This window comes from Copadichromis virginalis, linkage group LG9 (genome assembly GCF_057382275.1).
Source record: "Copadichromis virginalis isolate Kocher_CV1m ecotype Utaka linkage group LG9, C_Virginalis_male_GT1.1, whole genome shotgun sequence".
NCBI lineage: Eukaryota > Metazoa > Chordata > Actinopteri > Cichliformes > Cichlidae > Copadichromis > Copadichromis virginalis.
The window spans coordinates 16779010-16802335 of NC_140626.1; the positions used below are offsets into that span (position 1 = coordinate 16779010).

At 38.4% G+C, this 23326-nt stretch overlaps 1 protein-coding gene across 1 annotated transcript in view; it reads left to right on the plus strand.

The window, feature by feature from the left end:
- Positions 1–21982, plus strand: part of LOC146701666 (cadherin-18) — a 95377-nt gene extending 73395 nt beyond the window's left edge. The window contains exons 10-12 of the mRNA XM_085467954.1: positions 1885–2002; positions 14191–14442; positions 21161–21982. Coding sequence (XP_085324080.1) covers positions 1885–2002; positions 14191–14442; positions 21161–21666 — 876 coding nt within the window. The 3' untranslated portion in view covers positions 21667–21982. The remainder of the gene's footprint in view (positions 1–1884; positions 2003–14190; positions 14443–21160) is intronic.
- Positions 21983–23326: the final 1344 nt, after the last annotated feature.

Consider the following 23326-nt stretch of genomic DNA (forward strand, 5'->3'; position numbering starts at 1 on the left):
ATTAACTGGTAAGTATTATAATGCACCGAATGAGACAGCAGGATACCACTATTCAGAAGACAATGCATTTAAAAACTGAGCTTCTCATTAATGTTTTAGAATATGTTTGTATTTCTTTTTAATACCACAGCAATTCGATTTTTTTCTTTTTAATTTGTTGGAAGATGACAATCAAAATTTTGACACAATACCTCTTGCCAATAAAGAAGTAACATTTTATCACACCTATATTTAGTTATATATATACGTTATATTTAGTGGTACACACTAAATGGTTGGGAACTGGTTCTTATATAGTTCTTTTTTACTAACTGAGCACGTTTTTGCCTTTTACGGTACATTTAAGTTTAAGCTGATTTTTTTTAAAGCTTGAGGTGTCCCATGGTTAGAATAAAAAAATGAGTTACTGTTACAGCAATACTGGCCAATTGCTAAAGGAGTAAAAATGCTTGACTTTTGTATAAGTGACCTCGTGTGTTTAACACATTTATTAGACCAATAACAAAACACAAATATTTTAGAAACATGTTGAAAATTAAAAATTACATTCAGCTATTAAGACACTTGTTTTCTGTTTAGGGATTATAGCAATAATAATTGAAAATGTAATAATGTTCTTTACTATTTTTTGGCTTTTTTTGTAAAACTGTATATTTGAAAATCCATGAATGGCAACAATAATTACATCTTAGCATTAGAAATGTAATTTAAATTAAAGAGCTTGCACATACTGGTGGATTAATCATTACATAAACATGAAGCACGAGTTTAGTAATTAGAAGTACTTTTAATTTAGTGCAGCTGTGGCATAAACCTTACATTAGGTGGTGGTCAAGCAGTGTACATGTACAACTTTTAAAAGTAGGGATGATAACACTTTTCAAGATGGGCTGTTTAGTTTTATAGGTGACTCTTTCAATGCAACAAATTCAGTGTGAATTCTCACTTCAGCAGTCACTGGGCTGTTCTGGTGTATAATTTGACATTGTGACATGTAGGATTTATTTATTTATTTACACTAAACTAATTTACTAATTAGATCAAAGATCACTGGGCATGTTCAGCCCAAAAGATGCCTACAATAAGAGCTGATTGTCACTATCTGCCAAACAATGGATTAATGGAAGACAAATTTGCACCCGCTATCAAACCATGCAGACATTTTCATGCTGACAGCAAATTGTATAGCTCCATCTTGTTTGCAAACATCCCACTGAGTTTTAAGAATGATCTTTTTAGCATGTGTCTGTTTTTTCTCACACTGATTAAAACGACAACAATTAGAACTTAGCTTTTGAGCCCTTAGAAGAAAGAGAGCTCTGCTCCACTCAGCCACTCTGTCAAGCATGACATCCACATAAGTACAAATAGACACAAAGGACAGAGGCTTGAGCAAGTGCACCAGGAGAAGAAGAAAAAAAATGCCCCTAATCTCACATTTAAACTTTTTCTCGGTGACAGAGGGTATCAGGTCATTGTTTTCTCTCCTCACAATCTCTCCTTGCTCTCACTATGTCTTTTACCAATTAAGCGTAGTAATCTGACAGAAGTGGCAGTAAGGTTGCCCCGAGAGCACGTCTTTCATTGTTAGATTCCAGCTCCCCCTTGCACAAGCCAAAAGCTCTCAGATGCAAGTGTCACAACTAGATAGTCTCCTTCGAGCACCGCACACAAGTAAAGAAAAAATAGTTACATGAGCATTTGGCTGGAGGTCAGAGGCACTCTTGACTGTGACTAATTATGATCAACAAATCACAAGACATGCTAGAGAAACTAAATCAGCTCCTTGTCCTCTGTGCAATCAGAGTTAGTGTGTGGCAGATAATTAAATGTTGCAGGTGTCGTCGCTGGAACGTGATTTATCCTTTGTCTTGTGAACAACAGGTGATCCAGACTGTCACAGCAGTGGATAAGGATGACTTTGCCAACGGACAGCGGTTTTCCTTTGCTTCACCAAGCCAGCTACCAGTTAATCCCAACTTTACCCTTAAGGACAATGAAGGTAATCAAAGTGATCAGTATGTTTGTTTGCATTCCTTATGAGTTTTGCACTCTGCCTACAGAGATATCCTCGTTGCTCACGCTTCGAGATCCAATAAGCTGCACTGATATTCCAGCACCTTGGAGGTGCAATAAAAATATTCTCTCTGTCAGCTGGGTATGGTAAGCATCTGAAGACTCAAATGCTGCCAGTAGTACCTACTGCGAGTCAGGTTTGCATGAAACATAAGCATCATAGAGGGTTGGCATGTTTGAGCATTGTGTTGTCAAATGGATTACCTGCTCAGGCACTCTCTTTCCACCTCATGTGTGCATTATTTTGTTCCAGCCCAGGGCCAACAGTGGGTGTTTCCATGGCAACAATTTCAGTCTTAGGGGAATACCTAGCCCTGGGTTGGTCTGCAATCACAGGGCTTTTAAAAGCTCTCAGCCTGAAGATCTCACAGTTTCCCACTGAGAAGAGGAGTTCACAGCACTCCAGAAGAATCTCTGAGCCAGAGAGGGGCATAAAAACAGAGAGGAAGGTAGTATGAGAGAGATCAAAAAAATCAATGTGATAACCAGAGATGAGTCTGTTTAGCCCTTGGTCCAGTTACTTCCCACCACAAGAATTCCCTTGCCTACTTCAACTACATTAAAGTGCAGAGGGAAGTTTTGCTGCATTCATGTAAGTGGCACTCAAAGACATCCCTCACTCCCTGCCCACCTCCACACCTAAGGGGTACATAAATCAAACAGGGCAAAGATCGACTTTAGCACTGCTCCAAAAAACATTTCAGTGGATACACAGTATAAGTAGTTAATTTGGCTCCTGTTTTTTTTAGCAGTTTTACACATGACATGCATACAGAGCAGCTCTGCAGTCAGCTATTGAACCTCCAGATAGTGGTGTGGTGCAAGAGTTTTTCAGAGGAAGCCAGAAAGTTTGAGTTTGCTATAAATCCTACAACTGTTTTAGATATGTCGGTGTGTGTGTGTGTGTGTGTGTGTGTGTGCGTGCGTGCGTGCGTGCGTGCGTGCGTGCGTGCGTGCGTGCGTGCGTGTGTGTGTGTGTGTGTAACTGTCCTGGAAAAACACTTGTTAAATATAGTTCTTATTTTTGTCACTTTAAAGGGTATGAAGACATACACCTCCACTGTCACAAAAACATCTCTTGCTGATTTGCCATATGCTGTGTTGAAGTGACCATATTTAGCGTTTTTGGGTTTTACCTTAGGGTGTTACATTCCTTTTTTGTGCACATTAAAAGCCTGCCAGGTAATAAAGCCCAACGTTTTCGGCAAAGGGAGTAAGCAGTGCAGACAAACTGCCTGCAGGGCTTCATTAGGAGTATATAATTTTCTTCTTCCAAATGTTGTGAGCAAACAAGTTTTCCTGGCTTCACTCTTGGCATCTGAGTTACTGAAATGCGCAGTGGATTAATTTTATTTTTGATGGCACTCTTCAGTGTTGGCACCTTGTGCGGTTAATGTGGTTAAAGTATAAGCTGAAATTTTATGCCCATACCTAAACAAAATTGAAAGAAAGTGATCTAGAACTACAACAGAACTATATAGGTTCTGCTTTGGGCCATGTTGCTTCTCTCTACAGAGTTTTATGACATGTGGCTTGGTTGTTTAGTAGTCTTGTGTTTGGGCCAGTTCCTGTTTGGAACAAAGGATTAAACTTAGCTCTTGGAGTTGTACTAAACATGCACTGATTACAAAATGTTCTTGGCTGATTTCAAATATACTCTTAGTGTGACTTGCCTATACCAATTTCGCTGATTTCAGTTTTATTTCTAAGAAACAGTAACTGACAGCATATATGAACAAAACTCAACTTTTTCTCTGTGGAAACTTTTTCATAACAAAGACATTATTAAAATTAACAATTTCCCCCAAATAACTTACAGGATCCTCTCTCACTCTCACAACTGACAATATATTGTTATCCTAGTGAAAAGCAACATAAATAAGGATCTGAAAATGAATTGCTGTACACCTGCCTTTACCTGACATATTTTACCTTACCGATCAAAAGCAGGTGCATCAGATTTATACAACAAAAACCAGATTCTGTCACACATCATTTTCCAATATGTTTATAACTTCACCAGGTAACAGGACATTGACCCTTTCTCTTCACTTTTTATTCTAAATGCTTCAAAGCTAAGTTCTTCTCTTGACTCTAGAATTTTTATTCGTGGCAGCTTTCATCTTTTACTGTTCGCTGCTGGCTTGTGGCTGATTCTGAGCTCTCGATAGCTTTAGTGTTAGCCACTTTTCCTTTGTTAGCTTGATTAAACTGTCCATGTGCATTTGCAAACTTTGTTTCTTCGTTCACTTTCGTGCTAACAGCGTAGCATGGAGCTGTGAGGGTTTGTGCGACTGTTTACCTCTGTCACAGTGCACATTTTCCATGTATTGGGTCGCTTGTATGAAAGGATGACCAGCCAGTCACTAATCCGAGCTTTAAACACTGGAAATCAGTTGAGTCTGGTCAATTGATGTTCCTGAGATGCACCTGGGAGACAGAGGAGAAAGGACACTTGCCAAAGGAGCTATTATTAAATTTCTTTGTGGAAGTGTTTTTGTCTTGAGTGTATTACCTGGAATATGCCAAACACAGTGGGAGGGTGTCTCTTTAAACAACTCATTATTATTAATATTGTTATTGTTAACATTATTTATTAATGCAAAGCTAAGAAAAGGGACAACATCAAGCTGTCACTATGAGACAGTAATTCTTTGCTTTGCTCTTTGCTTTTCTTTGTTTTTTTTTATTGTGACAGGGGTATTTTATGGTTTTGAACTTTAGAAATAAAATGATGCTCTTCACAGCAGACAGTATCAAAGTGTAAATGCATAGTGAGGTGAAAGGGGCAGTCAACATTTTCTTTGGTGCCTGCTTCACTGTAAAAGTTTAATCCAGTGATTTACAGACCTTTGGTCCTGGCAGCTTTTCTGTGTAGGGATAAAAGCTCCTTATAGGGTATAACAGGGTAAATTGGTTTCACGTTACAGATAAGAGTGATTCACAGCCCTTCTTGGATCTGAGTCTTTTGAAAGATCTGCTTGTATTAGGGAAACCAGGGCATCTTCCTGGAGCCAGGTGTTAGAGGCTAGTGCTTCATGGGTAATGCATGCCTGTGACTATTAAGATTGGCGAGGACTGCATCATTCAAGTTTTTAAAGCTTTTGAAAATCTACACGTCCAGTCCACATACCCATCATTTGAAAATATTTCTCACTCTTGCAAAATGATTCTTTCAAAAGTTCTTAGATTTATTATAACAGAACCGTCTGCAGTAAAATATTCCCAAAGCATTAAATAAAAGGAGCTCTTCATTCTTGAAGGATCGATGGCAAGAGTTAGGGTTTTTTTCATGCTGTTTGAGTAATAGTGCTTTTCATTTTAGATTTCGTTGAGATTTGAGTGCATACCATCTCAGAGGCTCTTGGTTTTTGACATAGTAGATCTTTTATATAATCCCATAAAGGATCACCCAATTATGTGTTATGGCATGGAAAGAGTTTTTTAGAGATACATTATACTAAAAGGAAGAAAATCACATTACACGTTATACAATAATCATAATTTGTAACTTTCAAACCTCCTAGTATTTCCCCATTATGTTAGCATAGAAGTACTAATGACTATCTTAACTCAAGATGTGCAGTTGTCCAGATGAAGGATTGACACCTCCAAGTTCTCTCGGAAGCACATGTGCTTCTATTCCCACATAGCATTGAGCTTACCATTTGGCACTTTCTGATCTTTTAATTCGCTTGCCTACTCATTTATACTACAATTCCTTGTCCACTTAGAATGATTCATATCACCTTTTATTCTAAAGTTGTCTCTCATCTGCATAAATCGCTCTCTGAAATGTTAAGCTGCTGGACTCAGAATTCATGTGGTTTCAGTTCGCTCAAATATTAGAGCCTACATGTGCTGCACTCAGAAAATGGTGTAAAAAACATATGCGTAGCTTTTTGCTTGCGCTCTGTGTTAGAAGGTATCTGCCTGCTCACGATATATGAGTGAGAGTGAGAGCGAGGCACAGTGAGCCATACTGTTGACTCCACTGTCTGATAATTAAAGTAAGCTCTTCACACTCAAAGCAGCTTCTTTCATTTCTGTTGTAGCAGACCAACAGTTGGTAGCAGCTCTCTGCCAAGGCCTAATACCCCCCTCTGTTGTTGTGCAACTGATGAAAATCCCTCTCAGTCACTCACACGGCTAACTCTCTCGTGACCTCCTTTCCGTCTCAGTTACCATTTGCACAATGGATCGCCATGAAACGTGAATTATGGTGGCTTTGTGCCCAGATTTTTGTGTGAGAAAAACAGGTTCAGCTGGACTCACTGATATATTTTTAACTAATTAACCAATTAGAATCCACCCTTTCATTACTGATATTTAGTATTCACTTGAAAAGAAGATGACAGCTAAAGTTCTGTGTGTGTTTTGGGTTTTTTTTCCCATCAAGCTATTTCTTTACTTCACCATATCACATCTAATATCATGTTACTGCTAGTGCGCTTCCTGCAGAGATGTGCAACAGCACTGGCTCTGTTTCACAAAATCACATCAGCAAAGAGGTTGAGTGAGGATTTTTAGCTAAAAAGGAAAACACAGATTTAGTCTTAAAATTAGATCAGTGCCTTCTGCTTGCAGTGGAGCTGAAGCCAGGACACCTGAAATATTGAGCTGTCATGCAGACGTGTTGATGCAGCTGAAGTGGTGGATGCACTACAATAACTGCAGGTCAAACTCCTACAGCGTATTAGGCACCATTAAAGCTGAAAAGCAAGGGGATGCTTCTGCTCAGCTGCTCTGGGAAAGCACTTTGTGACAAACCTATTCTGTTAAAAGCCCTTTAAATATAATCAACTTGACTGTGCCTACATTACAATGACTGAAAATTGAATGCCTCTTTGATCTTGTTATCTTTCACATTGTGATGGCATTTTCTTCTAAAAAGGCAATTAAACTAAGGCTATCATCTCTGAATAAGCCACATACGTAAATAGATCAATCGATTTCTGAAAGCATCTTCTTCCACTATACAGAAGCCGTTATAATATTTCAGTTAATCAGCCGTTCTGAAAGTAACGCTGTCACGCCACAGCAATATGGGACGTTTAATTAGCTTTTATGTCATTCACACTTCACTTGCAATTGGTGTCACGCTGCTAGATTCCCAAGCACCTAGTATCTGCTGAAACAGCATTGTTTGTGTAGACCTGTCATGTGCTGCTTTGTCAAAACCTATAGCAAACAACTAAACGCTGTCACAAACTCACACTGAAAGATTTGATTAGTTTTCCTTTTATTCATTTGAAGTTCAATTGGTTTTCTAAATGATCAGTCGTAACATTTTCTTGGCTTTGCCCTTGTGTCTGTGAGTTTTTTGTTTTGTTTTTTTCATCTATATTTTCTTAACTCTCCTAACTACTTCCATTCTTTTATTTCGAAGGCTGATCCCTCAGGTTTTTAATTCCTCATGTTCTTCTCTTCCCAACCTCACCAGTGTCTGTTTAAGGTTATCTGTGTCTTATCGCTCTTCTCCCCAGTGTGTAGTTTCTCTGTGTGTCTTTCCTACTGTAGGTCTTTGTCAAGCACTTGTGCACCCTTTGTGTGTTTCCTGAGTTAGTCTTTTTCCCCTGTTGAAAATTTGCTTTTTCCTTGTGGATTTCTTTCCCCCTGCTGCAGGCTCTTTTGTTGTTTCACAATGTTGAGATTAGAGTTCCTTTTAGTCATACCTCCTGCCAGTCAGTCTAGCTTTTTTGTTTGCAACTGGGTCCATTTTTTAAACTTAACACAAAATCACGGGGGCAAAAACTCATATGCATAAGCTTATGTTATCATGAAAGGCCACAGCAGTCACGTTTTATAATTGAACAAATGTGATGCAGTAACAAAGAGGTGCACAACGGCATCCTGCAAAAGTAAAAAGATGAACCCATAATTAACTAAACATGCAAAACACAACCCTTCATCACACATGATAACCGTAAACTCAAACACAAACTGCTATCTGTTGTCACTGAACATATTGTCATAAATTAAGTTGAGTCCCATTAATCTTTGTTCAATATAATGAGGAGTCATGTGAAACAATGGAAAGAAGTGTTGATTGTGCATGAAATGTCTTATATTTTCTCAAGAAAGATATGTTAGGGCACAGTCACATAAGCCTAGACACAAGTCGATGATCCCCCTGGATGACTGGATGACAAAGAGGGCAGTGCAGCAAATCCTCCTTGCGATTACTTGGAATTCCTCTGCAAAATTCCCATGGTCGCCCATAGTTTGGAAGATGCCAACCTGTCTGAAAACACTTGCCTTTTATTCTCCAAACTACAGTGAAACTTCAAAAAGTGCAATACAAAGTGGATACAGAACAATCACCTCCAAAATAAATGTTTGTAGTTACCTACAACTTTTACTTTGAAAGCAAGCCTTGTCCATTTTCACTGGACTTCACTGTCACTCAGCGAGTCATCCTTGCGAACCACGGGTTACTTTGGTAACCTGCTACCAATCAAAAAGAGGCTTTTAGTGCACCATTGTATACCTCTTATCAATCAATGTCATTTCCACTCACCAATCAGTCATACAAAGCACATTTTTCCTTTACAACACTTTCCCCTGACTTAGTCTCCAGGCCTGTGTGAATGGGACTTTGAAATCAATTTCACAACAACTGACAGAAACCTTGCACTTAGTTGTCAAACAAGCATTTTCCCCTTACAACCAGTGGCTATCAGAAGGTCACAAAGATGTCTCTAGGAGCGTGTGATTGAAATCTAACCTAACCTATATATTTAGTCTGATTAGTCTCATTGTACAGTTTCTCAACCCAGTAACCTTTAGCAACATCGAAGTTTACCGGAAGCCCACACACATGGACCAGTACCTCCTCTTTGACTCCCATCACCCTTTGGAACACAAACTTGGAGTAATTAGGACCCTACACCACCGGGCAGAACATGTTCCCTCTAAGCCTGAAGGAAAAAAGAAGGAACACACACATGTAAAGGAAGCACTCAAAACGTGCGGCTATCCTAAATGGACGTTCTTAAAGTCAGCAAAGAGGCACAGAAAAGAAGACCAGACACCAGCGAGGGGGTTTACAACACCAACTCTCTGCCATCTATAATCCAGTTTTGAGATCCCTTCCCAGACGCCTTAACGCCCACTCACATCCTGGCCCATCTGACCTCAGGAATTCGCATGATAAGGTGGGGCCAGGTTTCACAATGAACACACCCGAAACTCTGGCTGATTGGGACCCACACCCAGTTTCACACCTTGGCTCAGGCGATTAGAGGATCATCAGGGGGTCCTTTTGTCCCTCTGTGGGGGGTCACTCCCACTAGGTTTATATCTGGGACTCTCCACCATTTGACCTTAGAACTGAAGAAGCTTCTCGGATGAGAGGTGAAACGTCTTCAAGCAACTTAAAGAAGTCCAGACGCTTTTCTTTGCAAGCTCCTTTGACTACGATGACCTGGATGACTGAGAACCTTCACAGACAGTAGTTTGGTTGTTAAACTGCTTGCCAGCAGACATTAACCTGGTTAGCTTGAGCTACACTACATGAAAATCCTCACAGTTTTAGTATTTTCATATAGTACGCCAGAGCATATAAGCCCTCCCACAATATTAAATATTTGGTAGCATTATAGTTTCACAGTGAATTATAACCTTAATTGAATTGGCAGAAAACTGTGTTTCTGCATTATTCACTCAATTTCAAGTGACCTTATTTTCTCTGATAAAAGCTTATTTGGAAAAAAGAAAAAGCACCTATTTTGTTTAAATAGGTCATAAGACATTGTGCTTATGATGTGCTACCATACCACATTAAAAAAGTTATTTTTTCTGCCTTTCTTTGGAAACTAGCCAGTGTCATTCATCTGTGATAAATGATACAGTCTCAGCATCCAAAGTAAAAGAAGTTTCAGCAGCATTGAGTGATTTATAAGGTGACACAGGGATTGGTGCCTTGTGCCAAAATTGTCCGATTTGATTCCTCGCCTTACACTTTGACACACTTCTTTACTGAACCTTATCAGAAAGTGTTTTTAATACTCTTTGATATTGTAAATTAAACTGTTATCTGAGTCTCATATTATTGTCTTATGAATTAACTGTGAGATTGTAGCCACAAATTCAATATACTGACACATCATACTTACCCTTAAATTAATTAATAAAAGTATTGCTGAGTCTGTAACACCTAAATAAACATATTTTCTTATTGTTTGTATGTATAAGCCTGTACAAACATCTGCAATGACTGTAATCATTAACTTTAAGTACCCACGTTTGCTCTGTGACCCAGAATATATTTTTCCCAAAATAGTGGAACTATAGAACAATGTTAAATTTCAAGTGGCAGCTAAGAAGAAAGTTCGTGCTGAATCCCATCAGCGGCACCTACACACACCCACCAAAGTTCACAAGGAATCCAAGTAAGTGCATGTGTAGGCAAGTGTGAAGTCTGCAGAGATGTGGTTGCGTCGCATGTGTCTATTGTTGGTTTATTTTAGCTCTGTTTTATTTTTTCAGGCACACTTCATATGTTCTATAGAGCATCAGAACAAGGATTCCCTATTCACACTATGAACATTACCAATAGGAAAATACAACCCTGAGCACACAATTGAGTTCATAATTGACTCATTATTGAGTAAAGACATTGCCATTAACTATCCTGATCATCTCTGCATGTCTACCAAACTTATTTGATAGGTCTTTATAATAACCATGATTAATAAACTGCAACATTGTAGTGAATTAAACTGCAGTTTTCATCTGTTTGAATAGAGAGCAGTTTCACTCTTTTATTTTGTTATTAATCATTATTAACCCTTAGATGTCAAACACAACATCTCTCACAGAACAACAGCACAAATGGTGACCTTGGTACAAACTGACACTGGCAATTTCTAAACAATTACAAGTGCATCATAAAATATTGTGTGTGTGTATTGATACCATCAGAATGTCATGGCAGCAGTGTCATAACTAATGATTAATATTAATGCTGTTATTTGTCATTTCATGGTTAAGAGCAAAATAAGGCAATAATAAAGTTTAAATAACTGGCTATTTAAATTTTATCATAACCACATTTTATGAAACTTACTTTTTTCTGCTGTAAAATTTCTGATGCACTGTATAATAAATGCCTTATCTCAAAAAAGGAGAGACTGGAATGAATAAGTGGCACAAAAGTTATGTAAGTGATAACCAACATCATGCTAATGCTTCTGGTAAAGTAAAAAAGAAAAATAGGCCATTTTAAAACCCAGTGTAAGGAGGCTTTCACCATGCTGTAGCAGACACCAGAAAAAAAGGAGCATTTTTTCTAGTGATTGCCAAAATATTACTTTCCTAATACTTTCCTAAAAACCAGATCTTCTCTCATTTGCTGTTTGATTACCTGTCATGTACTGCAAGAAATGCCACATGGTATTGGAGACGCCACATGGTTAAACTGAGACTTTACGAAAGAGTACTGTGTTTCCTCTCACGTGGATTCAGTGTGCTTGCAGATGGCCCTTCTCGCTGCAGTATTAATCAACAAGCACAGAGCTCTCCTCCACCCACCTGTGATGACAGGAGGTTTAATGTGAAATTAGCATGACATAATTGATGCGAACTTCCTCGCTGTGGTCTGTACAAGGACCTATGCTGCTGTGGAACTGTGCTTCAAAGTGCACAAGCTCTGTTGGAGAACATCACTTACACAGAGCTTGTTTGTCTCTGTGTGCTTTAGCCTCCTTCTCCATCCTCAATACTCCTTCCTTTGGCTCACACATACATACATACATTCCTCCTCCATTCATCCCCATGCATCGCCCTCTTCTGCTCTCATCTTCCACCTCCCCATCTTTCTCTCTTGTTATTTGCATCTCTCACACTGCACTCTCTCAAAACCCCCACCCATCTGCTTGCTGATACAGTGATACTGCGAGTCTGACTTAATAAAGCTTGAAGTACGTGTTGTCATTCCAACTGTCGATCATTATAATTATTCATAGATGGAGCAGAGATTGGAGTGGGAGGCGAGGTCTCTGAGCAGCAGAGCGATAGTACAGCATGGCGGAGGTGTTTTCACTGAGTGCAGAGAAAAGGTTGCCCTTGTGCACGATTCAGCATTTTTGAAACCTGAAATACTTCACGAATATGTATCAGCATGCAATGTGTCATCTGCTAGTTTCTGGGTAGCCAGTCATGTGAGGCCCAAGTTATTCATCCAGGTAGCTGATTCACCCATGCTTATAGCTAAAATGAACAGGGATGGCAAAGCTGGTTCTGTTCAAGGATAGTACTTTGATACATCATCATCATTATCTTTATGTTACTATACACCTACATGTCTTACGTCCAGTTATGTGCAATACCTTAAAAGTCCTGCTTATGCTGCTGTCCTAGTGTTCATGTTACATCTGTTAACGTTTCCAGATTTTGCACACCGATGCACGTTTGTCTTCAAATTCATAAATCTACCGCCAAATATTAAGATTTGCACTAGTATGTATCGCACTTAAGTTGTTACTTAAACCTGCAATGCATCTCTTACACTGGAAGAGGGGAAATTCCTTTTCCAAATCGAATATACAATACAACTATCCAGTTTTATGTGTAGCTCATATTTTAAATATGTATTTGTCGTTATGCACACACCTATACCAGCAGCAGCTAAGTTGTCATTAATATCCCAAAGGAATTAAAAATAAAAGATCTCTAAAGCTTGGTGAAGCTGCAGCATATAATTATATATCTGCATAATAATCTGCAACTGATGCCACCTCAAAACCCTCTGTTCCCATTAAAAATCTATTAATGGAATTTACTAATAAGGCACTGTGTCAATTTTGCAGATTAAAGGCGTAGACACAAGTATTTATGCAGCTGGCCGTTTTGGGAGTTTCCTTTTTGGAGCTCAAAATCTTGGAAGGAGAGTTTTCCAATTGGTCATGCAAACCTGATTTACTATCCTTTGTTGTAGGCAGTTTACGGCAATTTTATTGTTTTTGGAATGCCAGAGGCATCAAAACAAGTGTTTTATTGGCATGGGTGAATCCCGTCCTGTTGCTCTTCACTTAGTCATCCTGAATGTTTGAAAACCAAGCCTCGCATATGAATCTTTATCAGAGCTTCCAGTATTATCCAGAGAATTACTTTTTAAACCCTCAAGATCACACACAGCTCAAATACAATTTCTTTGAGAAGAATTTGCTCTCTATCAAATTCATATTGAATTTCCTTCAATTACCTTTCATTGATCTGAATTGCTAAACTCTTCCAGTGGAGAAATACACCAAGTAAACCTGAGCTTACATTATATTGTATATGTATTTTTCTTATTAGATGACTTGCTTTCTCAGTGGTTCTTCTTATATTTTGGCCCACTACTTTGATGGTGTTGACTCATTGAAAGTAAACTTTGTTTAAAGATGATTGTACTCTTGGAAGATGTTGTTTGAATTTTTGTGTCCTGCTAATTTACTTTGCTTTGTAAATCCAGCCCTTAGATTTTATATATCTGTAATTTCATTATTAAAATAAATATTTGCTACTATACTCCCCAGTCTGTCCAATAGATGTGGTGAGTGCACACGATTATAAAATGGTACATTCAGGGTAAAGGTTAGTAAAATATTAATGTAATTTCCAAAGATGATTTTTCAGTGATTTTGTGTGTCTTGTCATTTGCTTCAGTTTTATTGCTCAGCCTTGCTATAGAACCTACTAGAAGTCTACCTCATTTCCTTTTTTCCCCAGCCTTTTTACTTTTGTTTATCTAAGTAACATGTTTCATTGACAGAAATGTTTCTGCAAGGGCCAAGGTGATCTGCTCTTTTGCAGCACATTAAAATAGTAAATGAATACCTTTGAAATGAATTAGCTTTGGCACACAGGAAAGCTGTAGAGTTTGTAAGAAATCGACCAGCTTCAAATACTTCAAAAGAAGAAGAAAAAATAGCATTCACAATACCCAGTGAATGCTTTTTTTGATGTATTTAGCTAATGACACTTATACATAAACAGGAAATTATATACTTCACAGGAAGAGACATCTGACTAAAAAGACATCTGACTAAAATGAGGAACCAGAGAATAAGTCTTTTTAACCAAGGACACCATTTTTATTAACTCTTTACTTTTGCTTTTCTTTTACAGACAGTACAGCCAGCATTATTGCAAGACGACGCCGTTTCAACCACCTGACACAGGAGCTCTACGAGCTGCCCATTGTAGTGTGGGACGGTGGGGAGCCTTCGTTGAGCGGAACCAGCACCTTGACCCTGCGGGTGTGCCCATGCCAGCGCCATGGCAGGATCCGGATGTGCCAAGGCGAAGCATTCCTGTCATCAGCAGGTCTCAGCACGGGGGCCTTGATTGCCATCCTGCTGTGCATCGTTATCCTGCTGGGTAAGTTGGGACAGCCACTGTGGGGATTTCGGCAGGGGTGCGCTGCCCGGGGGCAAATATATGGAGGCCATGGATGGAGGAGATGGACCATAGAAGTGCAAGGAAGAGTGGGAGGTTTTGAAAAGCTATGACAAGGGCAGAGGATGAAAAGGCATGTGAGGACACAGGTAGAATCTGGAATGAGGGTAGAAAGAGTTAGAAGAAAAGGAAGAGCATGTGAAGGACAGAAGAGAAGGAGAGCACACAAAGAAGAGTTTAGAAGGAAGGTGACTAAAAAGGAGATGGGAAGGACAAAGACAGTAAAAAGTGAGAGGAATGATGATTGTAGGGTCAATACGAGAAGAGAGAGGCAGTGTGTACAACTGACAGGCTATTATGAATGACGCTGCGCCACTTGAAGACGGGAACTTTTTTAGTCTGAGGCAACTCGATTCAGAAAGAAATGTGAATCCAATCAATTTCTTTAAAATTGGGAATTTAGTTTGAGTCTTCTGTCTTACTTACAATCAAATCTCTTTTTTTTTAAATCCTTCCATCACTCCCTGCAGGGAAAGTGTTTGACATTGCATGTTGTGACTAGAAGAGCATAGGACAAGCTTGGAAGGATATGGTGACAGCCAACATAGATACCACTCTGCTGATTTCATGTGTGAAGGATGTGTTACGCGCCACGAATATAAAAGACCATCAGAAATACATTGAAAATACACAGGGCTTATTTGGTGTTGCCAGCTTGTCACAGCACCGAGAAAACATGTCTTCAATGAAAATGCATGCCTTGTTACTATGGCAACCCCTCTTTGCAGTGACAGTAAGTGATTATATGTAAACTTGGAAATATGATCTGGCCGCATGAATTTAGAACATTGGACAGCAAGCATCAGAGGTCAGACCAAAAAATAAATAAATCTTTGACATATATTGAAAATTCAAACAGAAGATTGAATGAAAATTGTTAAATTTACTAAAGGTGTGAGGATTGCTGCAAACCAAAGTACATCAGAACATGATTAGGAAAAACTATGTAATAACAAAGGTTCATCAATGCTCCTCTCCCCTCCTCTCTTTACTGATTGTCTGTGGACATTAGTGCATGAAGGTTATGCATATTCATACCAGCTTTCTTCGTCCTCTATGCCAGCCTCTGGCTGAGACGAACAAAAGGCCATCACCACTGTTTGGTGCAAACCCTTGAGTGAGAGACACATGCTGAATCACTAATCATCAGCACAAGAAAGAGCCTGTTTTGAACAGAGAAGCAAAGAGAACAAGGAAGAGACACAAAATATCACACCTGCTTTCTTTTTGTGTTTCACCTGTGTTGTATTTTAGAATAGAATAGAATTCAACTTTATTGTCATTGCACATGCACAGGTACAGGGCAACGAAATGCAGTTTGCATCCATCCAGAAGTGCTTAGTGATATAGATATATTACAATATATATTAGCAATAATATAGATATGTGAGTATATTACAGAAATGGGTCTATTATGTTATAATGTACACGGTATGAAGTATGTTGTGAATATTCTATAACTATAAGTATGTACAGGCTGTAGTGAGTACAAGCTATGTACAGGATATGGACAGGATATAAATATGAAAAACTATACAGAATATGAAATAAATAACTTTACAGGAATCTGAGATATACAGCTATACTTTCACACTTTCTAGTCTCAGGTTCTTTGTCTCTCACGTAGCGCCTCTCGACAGAGGGTCACCCAAAGAAATTTGAGATTTTGTCAGTGTGTCCCAGTCAAAAAATAAATAAATACATTCCATTTTTCTTGCCTGTGTTGTTTTTCATAATTCAACATCTTTTCACCATTCCTCAAAATTTGGCACCTCTGCACCATTCTTTTACCAAATATAATGAAGAAGTAGCTTAATGTCGGATTGAAATGATGGTGCGCGTTCTCTAAACATGATATGCTCATTTTTTTAATTCCCCTGGGAGACTTCTTTTGCATGTCATACACTCCTGTCCCTCAGTACTGTCAGGCTAAGCATCTCAGTGTGTTTAGGCTTTGGTACTAGCATGCAACCAACATGTATCTCGACATTTACCGCATAATGACGTTAAACTTACAGGCCTTTAATCATCTTCCATTATATTGCTGTCATTGTGATCAGACCTCAGTGCAAATTAGGAAGAGCTTATGCACACATGGAGTATCCTAAGTCAAAGAAAGCAACACAATGTGCATGCACTGATTATTTTGAAACTCTTTGCAGCCTTTGAGAGTTTGCTTAGGCTAATTAATGTGCAATAATGAATATGCTATAAACCTTGGACCAGAAAATACAAAAATCTTTTTTTAAAAACATGTAAACTATAGCTAGCTGTTTAGTAAAGAGAAGTGCTACCAAATCAGTGTATCGCCTAAACACACAGCGCACGCAGTTTCAGTTCTTGCTCATCTTTGCTTGTCAGTGTGACTTGTCTGTGGCTGATTGTTTTCTGTTTGTCCGATTAATGTCCGTGCTTTATCTCTGTGCCCTCTAATAAGCCATTTAATTAGGCCTGCAGCAAACCAGAAAGGGATGCAAACTAATGATTCAGCTGATAATGACCTTTACGCATGCCTTAAATAGCTTAAAATATTCATAAGCCCATCATTGTTTGGATGTAGTTTCCAATACTAATATTAACTCACTATGGAGGAAATAGTACACTATTACTTTACTAGCTGGGTTAAATGAGGAATTTTAGAATAATCTCTACAGCCTCCTTGATATCTAAACCCTTATGAGTTTGTACTGACACAGATTACCATAAATATCATTTCAAGGGTAAGATTTAAGTTCATTTTAGCATCTTATTTTATGTAATAAGCCTTGAAACTTGCCTTTCGTTTTAGTACAAATAAAATGGCTACTAGTCAAAGTGTCAGTGTTAATCTGATTGACTCATTCTTTTCCCTCAGGACTCCATCTCTTATTTACAAACCACGTTTTTTTTCTAATAATGATTTTAAAGCCTGTCTTGCATATTTGAAATATAAATAATGAACTCCATGGCTTGCATATTGATCCATAAAAATAATAGAAGTTCTGTAGCAATGTTCCAGTTAACCAAGTTTTGCTCTCTTTGACCTTTGGTTTGATGCTTATGAGTTTCCACTTACTTATTATATCACACAGGGCAAAAGTTCTAAGCTACTACTCATTTCTTTAGTCTTGCTTCCAAGGAGCCAGACACATGGTCCATTGGTCTTGAGCAATAGGCTTTCTGAAAGTTTCTCTATGGACACTGACTGCTACTATTTCACTCATTTTCAGTCCAGTCCTTGTACCTGATCATTTTAGGAGGGATCACACAAAAAAGGAAAACAAACAAAAGCAAACTATTTGTGCTTTAGTTAAATCTATGAAAAAGTCCACAGATAACACAGTTTAACAGGCGTAACATAGTATCTCACAACAATGTGATTTCCAAAGACCAATTAGCCAAAGGTTCAGAATGTCTTGGCATGTTGTCCAGCATGTCATTAAAACGTTAAGGAAACTGGTTAACTAACTGGAGGATAACAGAAAGGCTGCTGTGCAGAAGTCATGGATTTACCTCCCCAGAGTCTGGACCTCAAAATTAGTGAACCATTCTGGGATCATCTTGACAGAGAACAGAGTAAAAAGAGCTTTGGGATGTCCTTCAGGAAGCCTGGAGAACTATTCCTGAGGACTAGTTAAAGAAATTTCAAGTAAGATTGTCTAAGACGGTTCATGTCCTGCATACAACATGGTATGCAGGGTGCTCAGTTGCAGACAGGAAAGTACTGCAGAGGGTCATCAACACAGCCCAGAAGATCACTGGCTGTTCTCTGCCCAGCCTGGAGGCCATTGCAAACTCTCGGTACCTCAGCAGAGCTGGCAATATCATTAAGGACCACTCTCACCCCAGTAATCAACTGCTTGAACTATTACCGTCAGGCCGACGGTACAGGTCACATAAAACCAGGACAAACAGATTCAGGGATAGCTTCTTTCCCAGAGCTATCACCGTAGTAAATAAGCACAAAACAATTGAACCTGCTTAACTATACCATACTTGCCACTGTCACTATATTATGCTGCTACTCATATTATCATTATATGAATTTTGCTATTCTGTATATATCGTACTTATTATTGTTTGAGTACTTTGGTTGTTTTATTGTACTTTTTATATTTTATACTTATATTTATTATTGCATTTTGCACCAAGGGAGTGGCACTCCAATTTCGTTGTACCTTGTACAATGAAAATAAACGCTATTCTATTCTATTCTATTCTATGTTGAAGAATAAAGGTGTTCATACCAAATATTGACTTTCAAGCTTGTTAGAATTGTACAAATCCTTTTTTTGCCTTATATGTTGTATTTCCATATTGCTCTACCTAGTTCCCATTTTTCTAGCAAAATATTAGGAAATGAGCAACAGCTAAAGACTTTCGCACACTACTGTAGAAACCTAATTTTATAATACAACACAGTCACATCTCCTATAATCACATAATAAATGTGACTTGTGCAACAGTCTCTACTGTAACTGACACAAATCTGTAGACTCAAATAGTGCTTTCAGTGCCATGAGTGTTATACTGAGCAACACATATACCCTATAGCTGGTATAGGCTAGCCACATGGAATGACCTGAATAGCCCATTATGAAGCTTTAATGGAGAAAGTGTATTCCAATATAGTTTGCACAGTGGACAGGAATATACTTTAAATGCAAGTAGATCATGAACTGTGGAAACTGCTGTCTGATGTATGAAATGCCAGCAAGTAATAAAGGTGCGTTTTCTCAGAGTCTCAGTAACATTTTTACTGTATGCTAAGGTTGTTTACCTCCAAATCACAGCGAGGCATTAAACTGCAGATAGCGCAAGAGAGACGTGGTGCAAAACAGTTTTAACCGTATCAGCTACAACACGTGCATGACAAAGTTAAATAAATAATCAAAAAATAAATTGTTTCCTTTTTCTGCTCAGTGATTTTCCCAAGTTGCCTCACACAGTCACATGGTGGCTTTGTGTAATTGGTTGCTGTAAACAAGCTGAGTGATAAGCACTGTCCCAGACAAATTGCATTTTTCACCCTCTATAACCCCACTTGGGCAAAGCACCAGGTGGAATAAAGTTTAGGGGGGGTTTGTACAGATTAATCACCCTTTTTTAAAAATAAATTTTAAAACACAAGCATGGAAACACACTCAGTGGTGAAACTTTTAATGAATTTGAGTGTAATCACTTTATTCATCAGGTGTATGAGGGTATAGTGAGACAGTTTTGTGTGTGTGTGTGTCTCACTGCACCAAAGTTGTTATCTTGCCATTAAAAAAAAAATCAAATATTAAAGACATGAAAAAATTTTTCTTTATACATTTCACTATTTGAGTCCTCATGCTTAACTTAAGGAGGCTAGTTTAATTCAGATCCATAGATCTAATCTAATAAGAAGCCAAGCAGTGTTACAAAGTTGCAAAAATAAAAGGGTGTTTTGTGTAATGTATAGATTTTTTAATTCAGTTGAAACTCTGCACTTTGGTTTTACTTTTTTTCTTACCTACAAAATTGAACTACTGGAATAAAGTCTCCAGTGGTTGACTAACTCAAGTTTGAAGAGAGGATGTTTTGAGGTACACTGACAACAGAACTGCTTTATAGTCAGTTACAGCATGCCGAATCTACTGCAATATGTATACAAAAAATGTTTTGCTTGAATAGATCAGGTAAATGCATCGGTGCATCCCTGAGGTTATGAAAGCTGAATCCTGTTACTCTTTATCCAACACATCACCTTCCTATCTCTCACCTTGTATGCGTTAGGTGCCTCATCATTACAGGCCGATCTAACACAATAGTGTGTTGCTTTTAGGTGAATATAGAATATAACAGTTAGATGTGCAATGCCAAAATGCACAGTTTTTTCTCCTGGTAGCTTGCAATGCAGCTTCAGTGTGAAGCCCAGTCGGCTCTGCAGTAATACTGATATATCTCACTTGTCTGTGCTAATGTAACTTAATGAACTCCTTTTAGATATTGCACTGCTGTAAAAATTTTCTTCTCTCACTGAAGCCATTTTATTAAATAAATGTTCACGTTAACATATTGCTAAGAGGTCATCATTAACTCAAAGAAGCATAACTCTCATTAGCTGCAGTAACAAGTTTCAAACTCTAGCACGTTATCAAGTATTACTTGACTTCATGACTTCATTAAGAGTTGGAAAATATATTTTACACTGTAAGCTACTTGTCAGTACAGACATTTGGCAACATCAGGCCGTATTTCCTTTAATGTAGATGAGCAGGCACATTCTTTCTATTCACATAAAACTTAGAGGTCATTGCATGAGAAAAGTATTTGAAATGTTGGACATTTTGATTGAATATGAGGTTGAATTGGCTCCAGCAATGACTCTGATGTGCACATCGCCACCGTGTCAATCGTTAGCATTCAAATAATAATCAGGGATTCATTGCTAATGATTTCTAATGCTTCTTACTGGTATCCAGCTTTTTAGCCCCGTGTTATTTTAAGCATCCTGGTGGAAATTATATACTGTATATATGCCAAAAAACCCAGCTTTGGTGCAGTGATTTTTTTTTTTTTAAGAAACAAACACATTTAACAGGCCCGATATTAGCACATAGCACATTAGCATCTTTTAACTGTCCTCACCGTTATTAGCACTAACACTGTAAACCATCTTTTTTCTGTGTTGCAGCAATTGTAGTCCTGTTTATTACTCTAAGGCGGAGCAAGAAAGAGCCCCTTATCATCTCTGAAGAAGACATTAGAGAGAATGTGGTCACCTATGATGATGAGGGCGGTGGCGAGGAGGACACGGAGGCTTTCGACATCATCGCTCTTCGTAACCCGGCTGCCGCAGAGGAGCTCAAGTTCCGACGGGACATTCGCCCAGAGGGGAGGAAACATTGCGGCCCGCCCCGCATCCATCGCAGCCCGTCTGTGGAGCTGGATGAGGTGGATGTGCATCAATTCATCAAGCAGAAACTAGTGGAGGCCGACATGGACACTAGCGTGCCGCCGTACGATTCACTTCAGACCTACGCTTACGAGGGTCAGGGCTCACCTACAGGATCCATCAGTCCTTTAGACTCACCCGGCACACATTCGGAGCAGGATTTTAACTATCTGGATAACTGGGGACCCCAGTTCCAGAAACTAGCAGAACTCTACGGAGATCCAGAGTCAGATGTGACGACCTAGTCTGTGATTTCAGTCTTGTTCAAACCAAATCTGTTTGAAATCCGTTTTTCAGATTTTCAGTGAAGGATATCAACAAACAGATATGCTAACTGTTTCAGTGGTTTCCAACTTATACTGTTGAACTAAAAAGGACTGCTCTATTTTTATTTATTTTGTTTTTCATTTTGTCCCTTTGGATCATGGGTCGTTCATCTGGAAGCATTAAATCAGATTTTGAAAAGGAAAAACATAAATATGGGGAAAGGAAAATGATATTTTCCTTGTTGTATATTTTTTAATGCTCAATAAAGTCCTGAAATCCATATAAGTGGATATGTGAAAATTTGTACATTTGTCTTCTTCCTCCAAGCATGGATATAACAGCACAGCATGGAATTATCATGGTGGGAGGCATTACCAAAGCTATTCATGATTCAACACACAGAGGATGGTGCTGAGGCAGCCATATGCGCAACAATGAAACCTCCAGCAAAATGAGCTTACAATGTGTTTTGTTTATTTTATGTGGTTGTTAGGCTGACTTCTCACTTGTTAACTAAGAAAAAGGAAAGTACTTACTTATCCAGTTAACCATCTATACCCCAATAATGTTCGAGAGTCGTGAGAATTCCCAAAGAAAGAAAGAAATGGGAAATCTGGTGAACACTAAACACCTCTCTATTTAAGATTTATAATTTTAGACTTTCATCTCTTTCTCATCCTATTGTTCGTCTGACTGCACTATGTATTCCCTTATCCTCTTCCTCCTTACCTGTAGCCTCATTTCCTGAACTGAAGTCAGAAAACAGGCATCAGCATGCTTAAACATGCTTATGACCCTTCTTGCTCTGGACAGCTGACAACAAGGTGGCTAAATATCAACTGATGATGAACCTTTATGCTAGCTAATGTTAGGCTCAAGTATCCTAAAAATCACACTTTCCTGTAATAAGCAGATTGATTAAATTCCCACTTTGTAAGAGTTTATTTGCTAATTCCCTGAGTCTGACAATGTTAGAAGGTTCACTAACACTGACACAGCATTGAAACCAATAGAAAAGTTAAGGATATTCTCAGCAAATCATCATTCATATTGGTTAAAAGGGAACTGACTCGTCGACCTGTATCGGACTCATTTTACAAAGTTTAACAGCCTCATCCAGAGCAAACATATGTCGACGCTTCACATCTGAGGTGAAACACTGACCAGAACATTTAAAGTATCTCGGGTACAAATGTAAAACACTACAGAATATTTCATTGGCATATCTATTTTTTCTGTGTTGGTGTTATTCAAGTAAATTTAAATATAAGGTCTCAAAAATGATTTCATAGTTGCTTGTAGAAAATTGCTGGCCATCCACAGCAGTTATAGGGAAACAGAGCACATGCGGCCATAAAGGGGTGCAGAGGGCTGAGGTATATATATTTGCAAAGAATAAATGTACAGTGCGTCTGCATGTATTCACAGTGCTTTACTTGTTCCATATTTTGTCATGTTACAGTCTAATTCCAAAATGGATGAAATTCATTTCTCACCTTAAAATTCTACACATACCATAATTACAAAGATTATTAAAAAATAAAATAATAATCCACAGATATTCACAGCCTTTTCCATGAAAGTCAAACTCACTTGCGTTCATCTGTGAGATGTTTCTACAATTTCCAGTGTTACTCT